The sequence below is a fragment of the Entelurus aequoreus genome, linkage group LG07 (genome assembly GCF_033978785.1).
Source record: "Entelurus aequoreus isolate RoL-2023_Sb linkage group LG07, RoL_Eaeq_v1.1, whole genome shotgun sequence".
Lineage (NCBI taxonomy): Eukaryota > Metazoa > Chordata > Actinopteri > Syngnathiformes > Syngnathidae > Entelurus > Entelurus aequoreus.
In genome coordinates this window covers 63,518,026-63,534,362 of record NC_084737.1, presented here as the reverse complement: position 1 = coordinate 63,534,362, position 16,337 = coordinate 63,518,026, and the positions used below count along the sequence as shown (strand labels likewise).

Genomic DNA, 16,337 nt, shown 5'->3' with positions numbered 1-16,337 from the left:
TGCAATACAAGCAGTCCTGCTGCGTCTTTACTTGTGTGTGATATCATGTGCGATACAAGCAGTCCTGCAGCGTGTTTATTTGTTTGTGATATAATGTGGGATTCAAGCAGTCCTGTCAATATAATCAAGTATCAAATAATTATAGTCACATATTACTTGCACATACAAAGTCTTCAAGGCAGTATTAGAAAGCAGTATCCAGTAACAAACGTGTCCGCATTATTCAACTTACTGTGTCATTAACACAAATGCATGATTTATCGTGGCCCATAGGAGTGGGTACAAAAGCTGTTACTTTTTTGGCACTGACCGAACCATGCTGGTCCTAACTGAAAAATCCAACGGTGCTATGATACGGTAAAGCAAGGGCAAGGCAATTGTATACATAGAGCACAAATCGTACACAAGGCAATTCAAAGTGCTTTACAGAACATTAAAAGAAGGCAAAAATTAATATATAAAATTATGTTACGCAAGACGTCACGCCCGGTTGCCTATTCAGCCGGTTCTTTACACCCTGGTACTTGGCGATCACTCCAGTAGCACTGAGAGCAGACTCAGCCAAACTACCTCTGGGCAATGTTGCAATGTCCAATGCTAACAAAGGGATTGACTCAAAAAATTATCCAACATAAGTAAAGTATGGTTCCACTTCTCCAAAAATATGCTAGCTCAATGCTAATATACATTGGTTCTGATATTGACATGCCTCTGATTAGCATTAGCAATTTTACATGGCGATTTCAACACCGTCAAATGTGTTAATGAAAGCTACAACTAAGATGCACGTTATAATCAAACAGCTGGTGTGTAATAAGTACAATACTTACAGTATCAACACTTTTTAGGGCGCAACAAAAAAACACACCATAAAGTATACACTACTGCCATGTAACGTCTTGGATTTTTTAACTGTAATTGCAACTTACACCGTACATGCAAATGATAACGTGATGATAATAAATCAAGATATGACTGGACAGCAGTTATTATAATCAGCTCTTTTTTAAATGTTGCAATAAAAATGAGATTTTATCATTAAAAACATTTATCAACATGCACAAAAGTACAGAAAATCTGTACTGTTGAGTACCCATATCGATTCCCAGGTATTGGCAATTGATACCGCATCGGTTTAAAATGTAAAAAGTACTCATCCCTAGTCAAATTAAAAACAGCATAGACAGTTGATAATATATAGGTTAATGTTTTTTTTTAACTACCATTTTAGTGTTTGACTCATTTACCTGGTCAAACCTTTTCTAACATTCCACACTACTAAATAACACAAATATGGTTCCTGTTGATATCGTATCAATATCGGTATTGGCCAGTACTCAAGGTATCAGACATCAGTATGGTGAGTAGTAGTAGTTCAGCACAAGATCAGACACTGGCTGTCGTCAGGCAGACGAGCATCAAGACGCGCTCCGAGGCGAGGAAGTGACGAGTCTGAGGATCCTCGCCGCCTGCTGACTGACAGCTGCTGACAGATGTTGTGGGCTTTGACTCCAGCAGCTGTCAGCTCACGTGCAACTCCTAGAACAACAGCAGCCATCTTGAAACATTGTGCACGCCCACATTTCATGTCAGCTCGCTTTGGAAACACAACACAGTCTGTCATTTCTTATTGTGACGTTCCTTTGTCACATCTGACAGGAGTTGTGTACTTGATACTACATTCTTCATACACACAACTTACAGTGTACTTTATACAACACTCATCATCCACACAACTTTAGTATACTTTATACAACACTCATCATACACAAAACTTATAATGTACTTTATACAACACTCATCATACACACAAGGTATAGTGTACTTTATACAACACTCATCATACACACAACTTAGTGTACTTTATACAACACCCTTCATACACACAACTAATAGTGTACTTTATACAACACTCATCATACACACAACTTATAGTTTACTTTATACAACATACATCATACACACAACTTATAGTGTACTTTATACAACACTCATCATGCACACACCTTATAGTGTACTTTATACAACACTCATCATACAAACAACGTATAGTGTACTTAATACAACACTCATCATACACACAACTTTTAGTGTACTTTATACAACACTCATATTACACACAACCTATAGTGTACTTTATACAACACTCTTCATACACACAACTTATAGTGTACTTTATAAAACACTCATCATACACACAACTTAGTGTACTTTATACAACACCCTTCGTACACACAACTTATAGTATACTTTATATGACACTCATCATACACACAACTTATAGTTTACTTTATACAACATACATCATACACACAACTTATAGTGTACTTTATACAACACTCTTTATACCACAACTTATAGTGTACTTTATACAATACTCATCATACACACAACTTATAGTGTACTTTATACAACACTCATCATGCACACAACTTACAGTGTACTTTATACAACACTCTTCATACACACAACTTATAGTGTACTTTATACAACACTCTTCATACACACAACTTATAGTGTACTTTATACAATACTCATCATACACACAACTTATAGTGTACTTTATACAACACTCATTATACACACAACTTAGTGTACTTTATACAACACCCTTCATACACACAACTTATTGTGTACTTTATACAACACTCATCATACACACAACTTATAGTGTACTTTATACAACACACCTCATACACACAACTTATAGTGTACTTTATACAACACTTATCATGCACAAAACTTATAGTGTACTTTATACAACACTCATCATACACACAACTTAGTGTACTTTATACAACACTCTTCATACACAGAACTTATAGTGTACTTTATATATCACTCATCATACACACAACTTATAGTTTACTTTATACAATACTCTTCATACACACAACTTATAGTGTACTTTATACAACACTCTTCATACACACAACGTATAGTGTACTTTATACAACACTCTTCATACACACAACTTATAGTGTACTTTATACAACACTCTTCATACCACAACTTATAGTGTACTTTATACAACACTCTTCATACACACAACTTATAGTGTACTTTATACAACACTCATCATACACACAACTTATAGTGTACTTTATACAACACTCTTCATACACACAACTTATAGTGTACTTTATACAACACTCTTCATACCACAACTTATAGTGTACTTTATACAATACTCATCATACACACAACATTTAGTGTACTTTATACAACACTCTTTATACACACAACTTATAGTGTACTTTATACAACACTCATCATACATACAACTTAGTGTACTTTATACAACACTCTTCATACACACAACTTATAGTGTACTTTATGCAACACTCATCATACACACAACTTATAGTTTACTCTATACAACATTTATCATACACACAACTTATAGTGTACTTTATACAGCACTCATCATACACACAACTTATAGTGTACTTTATACAACACACATCATACACACAACTTATAGTGTACTTTACACAACCCTCATCACACACACAACTTATAGTGTACTTTATACAACACTCTTCATACACACAACTTATAGTGTACTTTATACAACACTCATCATACACACAATTTATAGTGTACTTTATACAACACTCATCATACACACAACTTACAGTGTACTTTATACAACACTCATCATACACACAACTTATAGTGTACTTTATACAACACTCTTCATACACACAACATATAGTGTACTTTATACACACAACTTATAGTGTACTTTATACAACACTCATAATACACACAACTTATAGTGTACTTTATACACACAACGTATAGTGTACTTTATACAACACTCATCATTCACACAACTTATAGTAAACATACATGTAATAACTTTATATTGACAGACATGAAGTTGATCAGTGTTGAATACAAATAAATAAACAATACATTACTTTTTTTAAATAATTTATGACTGGGAACTTCCTCGGTCCCCAGCACCAAACTTGAGGAGGGGCCCTAAAGGTTAAAAAAAATATTGTATTGGTTTTGGAAATGACAAATATCAACATGGCCTCCACATGCTTGGAACCCCTCAGCTAAACTGGTAAGCAGGTTAGATATGATTCCAATCAAGAGTAAGATTACTAAATTCAGTGTTAATATTTGAGTGTGCAATGTTGTAGTGGAAATGTTGGGCCCCGAGGTCAAAAAGGTTAAGGACCCCTGCTTTACACTGCATATTTGCCACTAGCTGAGATTTGAAATGTCATTTCTAGAAATGTCCCCAGTTTTAAGAGCTATTTACTTATTTTTAGTCATTGTTTTTGCATCATCATCTTAATTTTAGCATGAAGATCTAGATTTTGTCTATTCTAGTTTAAACATGTTAAAATTGGGAACTATGCTAATTGTGTGAATGCTCCAAAACATTGACACATATGATTTTTTACACCAAAATTCATATATTTATTCTTCTACTTCTTCTTTATCTTCTTCTCTAGATTTTGGCGCGCTCTACCTTCCACTTTTTTATCCGATTCAAAGCGTTCCAACTATGGCTGGGCGATATGGCCTTTTTTTAATATCTCAATATTTTTAGGCCATATCGCGATACACGATATATATCTCGATATTTTGCCTTAGCCTTGAATGAACACTTGATACTTATAATCACAGCAGTATGATGATTCTATGTGTCTACATTAAAACATGCTTGTTCATACTGCATTAATATATGCTCATGCAGAGAGGGAAATCACAACTAAGTCAATTTACCAAAAGTGTATTTATTAAACAGTTATTAAGCAGTGGCACAAACATTCATGTCATTTCCAAAACAGAAAGTGCTAAATTGTCAGTAATTTTAAAACAAGCTATTAGTGCACTTTTATGCATGATGTCTCTAAGATGACAAATCAAAACAACACTAAATTAAAGTGCACTTTTTGTACAGAACGCCACTACAATAATTAAAACAATTAAAGTGCACTTTTGTACATGATGTCACACAAGATATTTTAATAAGTGTCAAATAAAAATTAGCTGCTTAATAGGAAATCAAATTGTGTACGTCCTTCGCTATGTGGTAGGTTCCTGCGGACGTTATCTCTTTTGTTGTTGACTATTTTTTTCATACGGTGTTGATCTGGAAATGATTGCCTCGGTATTTTGATGGTGTGGGCGTGTGGCACCGAACGGAGATGTTGACATGCGGAGTAAGCACTCTACATTCTCTAGCAGGTGACTTTTCAAAGTGGGAGAAGGACGAACAACTACAGCCCAGATCTTGGCACTTAGGAGATTGATTGAGGAGGTGAGGAAGGACAACCTGACTGCAGTCCTATGCTTCATAGACTTCAAAAAGGCATTTTGACTCGATACATCGAGGCACGATGGTGAAGATCTTGAAGGCATACAGTATTCCTCCGAACCTACTCCGAGCAATAGAGTCCATGTACGCAGGAACAAGGGCCAGGGTGGTGACCCCAGATGGCAACAGCGAGGAGTTTGACATCCTGGCTGGAGTTATACAAGGGGATACACCAGCCCCCTTCCTCTTCATCATAGTCCTTGATCATGCGCTCAGGAAGGCAATAAATGGGCGAGAGCAGGAACTTGGCTTCACGCTGACACCAAGGAAGTCGAGTCGACAACCGGCAGTGGTCCTGACAGACCTTGACTATGCGGGTGACATCAGTCTGCTCTCCAACAACGTGGAACAAGCACAAGAACTCCTACACAGGGTAGAGCTAGAGTGCGCCAAGGTTGGCCTTAGGCTAAATGCCAAGAAAACTGAGGTCATGACCTACAATGTTCCACCAGAACATCAACCTCTGATAACAGCAGGAGGCACTGTACTGAAAGAAGTTGAGGACTTCAAATACCTGGGCGGATGGGTCAACTCAACTGAGCAGGATTTAAAAGTGAGGAAGGCACTTGCATGGAGAGCCCTGAACGGCATGACCAGTGTATGGAGCTCCAACCTCCCCCGCCAAATCAAACTCAGCTTCTTCTACGCGACAGTTGAGTCCGTTCTCCTCTATGGCAGCGAATGCTGGACCCTGAAGCCAACCCTGGAGAGGTCTCTGGATGGTTGCTACACCAGGATGCTGCGTGCAGTGCATAACATCAACAAGAGTGCGCACGTAACCAACAGAGTCCTCTACAGGGGAATACCAAGGGTGAGCGAGAAGATTGCTGTAAGGAGAATGAGACTAGCAGGGCACTGCCAAAGGCATCAGGAGCTGCCAGCCAGCAAATTGGTACTGTGGGAACCAACACATGGGCATCGGTCAAGAGGACGTCCCACACTAACATACGTGGATGTACTCAAGAAGGATGCAGGAGCTCAGAGTACCAAGGAACTGGCCAAATGTATGGAGAATCGGGATGACTGGAAGCAACGATGGAAGGCTCATCTGAGGACGACCTAGAGAGAGAGAGAGAGAGAAGAGCCTGCAGTGTAATGGCCACATCTAAAAGCAACTGCGTGAGAACGTATACTCGAATATCACGATATAGTCATTTTCTATATCGCACCTGCGATATATCGCGTATATTGCTATTTCGCCCAGCCCTAGTTCCAACTACAAACTGTTCAGCCTATTCGGGAATTAGCGGGTTTTCCCTTGACAAATTCCAAAAAATTCCCAGAATTCCAGGTATTCCAGGACATTTTTTCCCATTGAAAATGAATAGGCCATTTTTTAAATTACCACCATTTCCACATTTTCAACCGATTTAAACCATTCCACCTTCAACATATCCCACTCATCCTGGAAATTCAAACTATAATTTTTCCAAGTTCAAAAAAATTCCAGGAATTAACAGAATTCTCTTTTTTTTTAAACCCTGTTTTCTCGTGACTACTCGCTCCACATTTTTCAACCCACTTTAACCGTTCCACCGTCCAAACATTCCCCTTAATCAAAACAAAGTTGTTTTTTGAACTGGAAAAATTTGCGTTTTTCCCGAAATTCATCAATTAAAAATGTACTACTTCAACATTTTTTGACCGATTTGAAAAATTCCAACAGCAACCATTTTCCCAAAAATTCAAGCTTTTCCCGAAATTCCCATTGAAATGAATGGGACGTTTTTCAAAGTTCCACATTTCCCACATTTTTCATCCGATTCAAACCGTTCCAACTCCAAAATATTCAACCTGTTCAAAATTGTGTGCTCTCCTTCAACAATTAAAAAAATTCCCGGATTTTCAAGAATTCCCAGTTTTCAGGGACATTTTCCCCATTCAAAATGAATTGTGCATCTTTTAAACTTCCACAATTCACACATTTTTCAACCTATTCAAACCATTCCAACATCAACACATTTCACTCATCCAACTAACACTATCCTAAGTTCCAAACCAAATTCCATTTTTCCTGGAAATTCAAACTCTTCAACATTCAGATCATTTTTTCTTTTAAACTTTTCTTACATTCATACTACAATTTGTCAGCATTTCAGTTCAACTTCAGCATTGGAGCATTCACATGCAATTCCTTCAGGAATTGCCTCATCTAGTTAGATATTTGATTTCCCACCCACATAGAACAATGTTTTTTTTAATAAAAGACATACAACTCCTGGTATTTTTAAAGCTAGTCTTTTTATCTTACATTTGTCACTTGCACATTCAACCTAATGGCACAGACTACAACACGCTGTGATTTATACACCAGTGCCACCTACCTAAGGCATGCCAAGTCTGCTGTATAATACACATCAGTGCAGTACTTGCAAATGAGACACAGGTGTTAGCTAACAAGCTAACAAGCTAATGGCAAAGACTACTTCCAGGTTGCAGCAACACGTGGTTATCTACACACCAGTGCCACCTACCTAAGACATGCTAAGTCTGCTGTATAATACGCATCAGTACATTATTGCAAATGGGTCACAGGTGTCTGCTAACAAGCTAATGGCAAAGACTACTTCCAGATTGCAGCAACATGCCGTGATCTACACACCACTGCCACCTACCTAAGTCTGCTGTATAATACATATCAGTACAGTACTTGCAAATGAGACACAGGTGTCAGCTAACAAGCTAACAGCTCAGTTTGTTTAGTATTGTTGACTATTATTGATTACGGGAGTTACTACTTTATGGATGGAAATATAAAGGGTACCCACCTCTACCCTAACCTACAGTATTTTCACATTTTAGTTGAAAGCAAACTTCAAAGTTTACACTCAGCAATTTGGGACAACTCTCCAGCAGCTTCGCTAATAAATTCTATGCTTTGTCGGCGTCGAGCCCCGTCTTTTGTTTCCAGCTGCACAAAAAAGGCGTCACTAATGTGCTTCTTTAAAAGGCTGAGGTGGTTTTCAGCGTGGTGTCCCTGGTGGGACAAAGTTTCAGGGCGGCAGGTAGCAACGACGTGAGCAGGAAAACAGTCGTCGGTGTTAATGAGCACCGCTGTGAAGTTGGCACCAAAGGATATCAAAGCGGGAGAGTCCTGAGTGCAGCGAGCGAGAAAACAAGTTGACAAAGCTTTGAGAGGTGCAGAAGAGACGCTCTCTGCCCTCCAACTAGAAGCTTGTCTCCAGTCCTGACAGGCTGTTGTTGCTGCCATGAATATTCATCTCTCGCCTCCCCAGGGTGAGGCTTTTCTCTCTGAAGAGATGCCACGTCTGAATATCATTTACCTGCCGTCCTTTCATTCCCTTTTCCACACGCTAACTTCTTCATTGAGCTTGATGAGGGTGAACACACGCCTCCTATTCAAAGAACTGGAACACATATTTTACATCCAGATTTGGCCTGTCAAACGTTTCAAATATTTATTGAGCCACCGGACTATAAGTCGCAGATATGTACCTTGTGAAATGAGTTATTTACACGGAAATACTATGTAAATGTTTATTTCCATCCATCCATTTTCTACCGCTTATTCCCTTTGGGGTCGCGGGGGGCGCTGGAGCCTATCTCAGCTACAATCGGGCAGAAGGCGGGGTACACCCTGGACAAGTCGCCACCTCATCGCAGGGCCAACACAGATAGACAGACAACATTCACACTCACATTCACACACTAGGGCCAATTTAGTGTTGCCAATCAACCTATCCCCAGGTGCATGTCTTTGGAGGTGGGAGGAAGCCGGAGTACCCGGAGGGAACCCATGCAGTCACAGGGAGAACATGCAAACTCCACACAGAAGATCCCGAGGCCGGGATTGAACCCAAGACTACTCAGGATCTTCATATTGTGAGGCAGACGCACTAACCCCTCTGCCACCGTGCTGCCCAAATGTTTATTTACATACCTTAAATGTTTGTCTGTAACAGGGTAGTAAAACGGCCGAGCAAACAAAACAGAAGTCAGCGTCATGGACCCACTAGCTGCGCAAGCTAGCTCTCCAATCAGCTAAACAGACTCGATAACTCCACGGTGAATTTACGAAACTGAAACAATACAAAAAGAATGACTTTGTAAGTTAATAATACTAACACAGACACTTGTAAACGTGTTAGCATGTTAGCTAATGCTAACCACGCTAGCCTGATTACATTACGATAGCACGTAAAAATATGCATGGAAACACTCCTACAGACATCACACATGGGACGGTTTAGTAAGTAATAATTGTTTTAGTTATATTGTAAAACTTACAAACGTTGCTTGGGTTGACGAATGAAGGATCCATACGAGTAGAACCGCTATGGATGGCTGGAAAACTGAACAGCACACCGATTGAAAAAAAACAAAAAACACTACCGATAAATTGAAGGACACTGCTTCACCTACAGTGAGCGAATTCGTCCAAAAGATGGCGCCATAGCACGAACAGTAAAACACCCTCTAAATGTTTTTGCTTGTTTTTTTGTATTATTTTAATTATTGCTGCCAGCGAAGAAACATCCATCAAGTTTAGTACAAAAAATAACTTATACTTGGGAATTTACAGTAATCGTCATTAGGGCTGGGCGATAAAACGATATCAATATATATCGTGATAGACACGTAATCCATATCAATAGAAAATTTGTACGATAAAATGTCAGATTTTTTTTTTTTCTTGGTGGGGACAAAGATGAAGTATGGAGGCAAGGTTGGTTGCATGAACAAAGGCAATCGCTCTCTGGTAACCGAGCAATCCGTGATCAGTGGGAGTGACATGCTATCAGCCAATCAGGTGACAGCATCAACTATCAAGTTTGCTTGATTCATGGTCATTGACCTAATTTATCCACGTTGTCCACAAGTCAAATATTTAAAATTAAGTTGGAAACACCCCGCAAGCGACATAATGACATCTCGAGGGCCGAATTGAGGGCGGCGGTGGTGTGCCGAACTTGTCCTGTGGGATCACCCCTGCTGTAACTACTTGGTGTTGCATCCATACCCAAATCTGTAGTCTCAGCCAAAACGTTGATTGATTGATTGATTGAGACTTTTATTAGTAGATTGTACAGTACATATTCCGTACAATTGACCACTAAATGGTAACACCCCAATAAGTTTTTCAACTTGTTTAAATCGGGGTCCACGTTAATCAATTCATGGTATAAATATATACTATCAGCATAATACAGTCATCACACAAGTTAATCATCAGTAATGTAAAGTATCAAAGTAAATATTACATTTGAACAGAAGAGTAGATAGAACATGTTAAAACAGGAAGTGATCAGATATTAAAGGCCAACTGAAACCCACTACTACCGACCACGCAGTCTGATAGTTTATATATCAATGATGAAATCTTAACATTGCAACACATGCCAATACGGCCGGGTTAACTTATAAAGTGCAATTTTAAATTTCCCGGGAAACTTCCGGTTGAAAACGTCTATGTATGATGACGTTTGCGCGTGACGTCGATGGTTGAAGCGGAAGTATTCGGACACATTGTATCCCAATACAAACAGCTCTGTTTTCATTGCAAAATTCCACAGTATTCTGGACATCTGTGTTGGTGAATCTTTTGCAATTTGTTTAATGAACAATGAAGACTGCAAAGAAGAAAGCTGTAGGTGGGATCGGTGTATTAGCGGCTGGCTGCAGCAACACAACCAGGAGGACTTTGACTTGGATAGCAGACGCGCTATCCGACGCTAGTCGCCGACCGCATCGATGATCGGGTGAAGTCCTTCGTCGCGCCGTCGATCGCTGGTACGCAGGTGAGCACAGGTGTTGATGAGCAGATGAGGGCTGGCGTAGGTGGAGCGCTAATGTTTTTATCATAGCTCTGACGAGGTCCCGTAGCTAAGTTAGCTTCAATGGCGTCGTTAGCAACAGCATTGCTAGGCTTCGACAGGCGGCACAGCATTAACCGTGTGGTTACAGGTCCAGAGTTTGGTTCAGTGTCTCCTGATAGTAGTATTGTTGATCTTCTGTCTATCCTTCCAGTCAGGGGCTTATTTATTTTGTTTCTATCTGCATTTAAGCACGATGCTATCACGTTAGCTCCGTAGCTAAAGTGCTTGTCGTGGAGATAAAAGTCACTGTGAATGTCCATTTCGCGTTCTCGACTCTCATTTTCAAGAGGATATAGTATCCGAGGTGGTTTAAAATACAAATCCGTGATCCACAATAGAAAAAGGAGAACGTGTGGAATCCAATGAGCCCTTTTACCTAAGTTACAGTCACAGCGAAAAAAGATACGTCCTGCACTGCACTCTAGTCCTTCACTCTCACGTTCCTCATCCACAAATCTTTCATCCTCACTCAAATTAATGGGGTAATCGTCGCTTTCTCTGTCCGAATCGCTCTCGCTGCTGGTGTAAACAATGGGGAAATGTGAGGAGCCTTTCAACCTGCGTCGTCACGCTACTTCCGGTACAGGCAAGGCTTTTTTTTATCAGCGAAAAAGTTGCGAACTTTATCGTCGATGTTCTCTACTAAATCCTTTCAGCAAAAATATGGCAATATAGCAGAATGATCAAGTATGACACAGAATGGATCTGCTATCCCCGTTTGAATAAAAAAAATTCATTTCAGTAGGCCTTTAACAGGAAATGAACAATTAGATTAATAATCCATGCATTCACAAATTTTAGATCCTTAGACATTAATGTGTTTGAATACATCTAGATTGAAGTTTGTCCTTTCTTACTGGGGAAATACGTTAATGTCTCATGATGTCATGTTAAAATTTAGGCTAGTGCCAATCCGCCTGTCCTTTCTTACTGGGGAAATATGTTAATGTCTTTTGTTTTCATGCTAACAATTAAGCTCGTGCCAGTCTGTCCGTGACTTTATTATTTGTCATCATTTCAATTAAAAACGGTCATATTAACCCTGGGAAGTTCTATCAGTACAATACAGGATCGTTGCATTCCTACTGTCCAAAAAGTAACTTCAGTAAAAGTAATGGAGTACTTGTAGTTACTACTTTGATGTCAAGCGCTTTTGTACAGTAAAGCCCACATACACTCGCCTGCATCTTTCATGCACCACTACGGCCGCTGGGCACTTCCCTTTTTTTGTGTGTGTGTGTGTGTGTGTGTGTGTGTGTGTGTGTGTGTGTGTGTGTGTGTGTGTGTGTGTGTGTGTGTGTGTGTGTGTGTGTGTGTGTGTGTGTGTGTGTGTGTGTGTGTGTGTGTTGAAAGAGGGCGAGACACAAGGTGCAGGCCGTGTGATTCATTCCCAGCACAGCGAGCGACACAGGAGACAGAAAGAAGGAGCAGAGAGGAGGTGTGTGAGAAGATGAAAGGAGGGAGTGAGAGGACAGAGGAGGCACTTGTACTGGAGGAGGAATGTTGTTTGTTTGGAAACACTCTGAACCATCACTACTCAACACAAAGAAGCTGCTAAATACTAAAGTACACAGAAGAGTACAAAGTCATCCAACGTAGGGATGGTTCACAGTTCACATCTGAGCCGATACAAGTACTCAACGATACCAACTTTTAGTACTTTTGTGTGTTAATAAATACTAATTGTCTGTCCATCCATCCATCCATTTTCTACCGCTTGTACCTTATGGGGCCTTGAGGGGGCGGGGGGGTGCTGGAGCCTATCCCAGCTGCACATGGGCGGAAGGCAGGGTACACCCCGGACAAGTCTGATTGTCTCATTTTTAATTGCCACATTGAGCTGATTATGATCACTAATGTCTAGAGATGTCCGCTAATGGCTTTTTTGCCGATATCCGATATTGTCCAACTCTTAATTACTGATACTGACATCAACCGATACCGATATATACAGTCGTGGAATTAACACATTATTATGCCTAATTTTGTTGTGATGCCCCGCTGGATGCATTAAACAATGTAACAAGGTTTTCCAAAATAAATCAACTCAAGTTATGGAAAAAAGTGCCAACATGGCACTGCCATATTTATTATTGAGGTCACAAAGTGCATTATTTTTTTTAACATGCCTCAAAACAGCAGCTTGGAATTTAAGACATGCTCTCCCTGAGATAATCCTGATACCCACCACAACATGGGAAATACTATACTTCGACTTTCACAAAGTGCATTATTTTTTTTAAACATGCCTCAAAACAGCAGCTACAAAAACAATGAAGGCACACAGCTTCAGTCCAGAGTATACTAGAGCATACTTGCCAACCTTGAGACCTCCGAATTCGGGAGATGGGGGGTGGGAGGGCGCGGCAGGGTTTCGGGGTAGCGGGGTGTATATTGTAGCGTCCCGGAAGAGTTAGTGCTGCAAGGGGTTCTGGGTATTTGTTCTGTTGTGTTTATGTTGTGTTACGGTGCGGATGTTCTCCCGAAATGTGTTTGTCATTCTTGTTTGGTGTGGTTTCACAGTGTGGCGCATATCTGTAACAGTGTTAAAGTTGTTTATACGGCTACCCTCAGTGTGACCTGTATGGCTGTTGATCAAGTATGCTGCATTCACGTGTGTGTGTGAAAAGCCGTAGATATTATGTGGCTGGGCCGGCACGCAAAGGCAGTGCCTTTAAGGTTTATTGGCGCTCTGTACTTCTCCGTGTGCACAGCGGCGTTTTAAAAAGTCATACATTTTACTTTTTGAAACCGATACCGATAATTTTCGATATTACATTTTAAAGCATTTATCGGTCAGCCGAAATTATCGGACATCTCTACTAATGTCCATTTGTTTTATCACCACATCACTGAGTCAAGTCCGAGACGTTACATGGCAGTATGTGTAGTTTATGGTGTGTTGGTCAGTTCAGTCTTAGCATTGTGTTGCACCCTAAAAAGTGTTAATACTGTAAGTAGTGCACTTACTACACACCAGCTGTTTGATTGTAACGTGCATCTTAGTTGTAGTTTTCATTAACACATTTGGGGGTGTTGAAATTGCCGTGTAAAATCGCTAATGCTAATCAGTAGCATGTCAATAGCAAAGCCAATGCATGTTAGCATCAAGCTGCATTTTTGTACAAGTGGAGCCTTCTTTTACTTATGTTGGAGCGTTTTAACTCAATTTGTTGGCATTGAAAATAGCAACATTACATATATATACTCTCAGTGCTGCTGGATCGAAGCATGACCCAAGCACCGTAACATGGCATCGTTGAATTTTACATGAATCGGTGCCGGGTTCTTGCAATCCAGCGGGATTCGGTACGTGCCAAAAAGAAGTACGGGAGTCAGTGTCCATCCTGAATTAAACGTGCACATTCACTTTGTTTTTACAGAAAAAAGTGTGCTGTTTCAAAACAAAACAAAAAAGTGTTGAAGTATTTGTTTCTTTTGGTTCCAAATTGTGAAAACAAGAAATGGTTGCAAAATGGTCCTGATGGTGAACTTCAGGTGTGCTGAGGCAACGATGATGGCGTTATGAAGGTTACCACTTTTTCCACATCCGATTACATACCGATCCTTGAGTATTGTCTGATACCGATATCAGCAGGAATCATACATACTTGTATTTTTATTTTTTTTATAGTATGGAACGTTAGAAAAGCTAGTGGTCACAATAACTCATTAAGTTGAATGATGCGGACACGTTTGTTACTAATTCTGCCTTGGAGACTTTGTACGTGTAAGTAATATGCAACTGTAATTATTTTATACTTGTTTAGATTGACTAATGTGCTGTTTTATTGTTCAATGATGATTACTTATGTCTAGCTGGTGTGCTATTGTGTGCTGCTAGTAGTGTATAGCCTAGCATGTTTACCTTTTGTAAATGGCTTTAGTAGAAAATAAGAAATTGGGTGTTTATTGGAGGACATTTAGATAACTGGCTTTCCAGCTTTGCACAAGTAAACACGCTGCAGGACTGCTAGTATCGCACAGTATATCACACACAAGTAAACACTCAGCAGGACTGCTAGCATCGCACATGATATCACACCCAAGTAAACACGCTGCAGAACTGCTTGTATCGCACATGACATCACACACAAGCAAACACGCTGCAGCACTGCTTGTATTGCACATGATATCCCACACGAGTAAACACGCTGCAGGAACAATCGCATCGCACATGATATCTCACACAAGTAAACACTCTGCAGGACTGCTTGTATCTCACATGATATCACACACAAGTAAACACGCTACAGAACTGCTGGTATCGGACATATCACACACAAGTAAACATGCTGCAGGACTGCTTGTATCGCACATGATATCACACACAAGTGTCTGTACTTATTCCAGAATGTTTGTCAAAGGTGAAATGTTTTAAATCTCATTAATTGTAATGTTTACTAACCACAGTAAATTACTTTCATCTTCTAAAACACACCAACGTTTTGACACAATTCAAACTTATTTAAAAAAAAAAAGTTTTACTCAGACTTATTTATTCTTTTGTGTCAAGCTCATTTAGCAACTAGCGATTAGCGTGTCTGCTACTAATTGCTCTTACATGTTTAGTTTCATCATCCAGTGATAATAGTACTTGTAAGACATGTAATTTATTTGCAGCAATGGAGGTAATGATTATTAACTTATTGGAGCAACTCCACAGAGTCGCCACATAGTCTACCCGCTTCTGTCAGCGGGGAGACCAAAAATACAAAAATATATTTTGTGATCAGAGTTATTGATGGGCTGATCACATACTTTGTTGATACGTATTTTCTGCCTTAGCAGAGCCTGAATGTTTCTTGATGCAGCCATTAAACCCTCTTTTTATGTCCTGAGCAGTAAAAAGTATCTGTTTGTGTCCAGCTGGAGAAAAAAGAGATGACTCCGCCCTTCAAACCTCAGATCTCCGATGAATACGGCCTTGAAAACTTTGACACACAATTTACCAACGAGCCAGTACAACTAACACCTGACGACGAGTAAGTACCGCTTCTCAACTCTTTTTTTATTGACTGATGTGATACGAACTTTAGATGGGACATGCGATCACTGAAATAGTGCCTTTTCTTCACGACAAATATTTGATGAAGTCCTTGCTGTTTTTAATAACACTCAATTATTCCATAGAATAACTTACTGTAGGAAGGAAT

General features: G+C 39.7%; 2 protein-coding genes across 5 annotated transcripts in view; one reads left to right on the top strand and one right to left on the bottom strand.

Annotated features, from left to right (window-relative positions):
* The window catches only part of prkcz (protein kinase C, zeta), a 197,280-nt gene that overhangs the window by 169,728 nt on the left and 11,215 nt on the right, over positions 1 to 16,337 (top strand). For all 4 annotated transcript variants that reach the window (XM_062054179.1, XM_062054177.1, XM_062054180.1 and 1 more), the window contains one exon: positions 16,051 to 16,166. In XM_062054179.1, coding sequence (XP_061910163.1) covers positions 16,051 to 16,166 — 116 coding nt within the window. The remainder of the gene's footprint in view (positions 1 to 16,050; positions 16,167 to 16,337) is intronic.
* Positions 1,418 to 16,337, bottom strand: part of LOC133654133 (Fanconi anemia core complex-associated protein 20-like) — a 57,605-nt gene continuing 42,685 nt past the window's right edge. The window contains exon 5 of the mRNA XM_062054182.1: positions 1,418 to 1,539. The gene's annotated coding sequence lies outside the window, so the exon portion shown is untranslated. The remainder of the gene's footprint in view (positions 1,540 to 16,337) is intronic.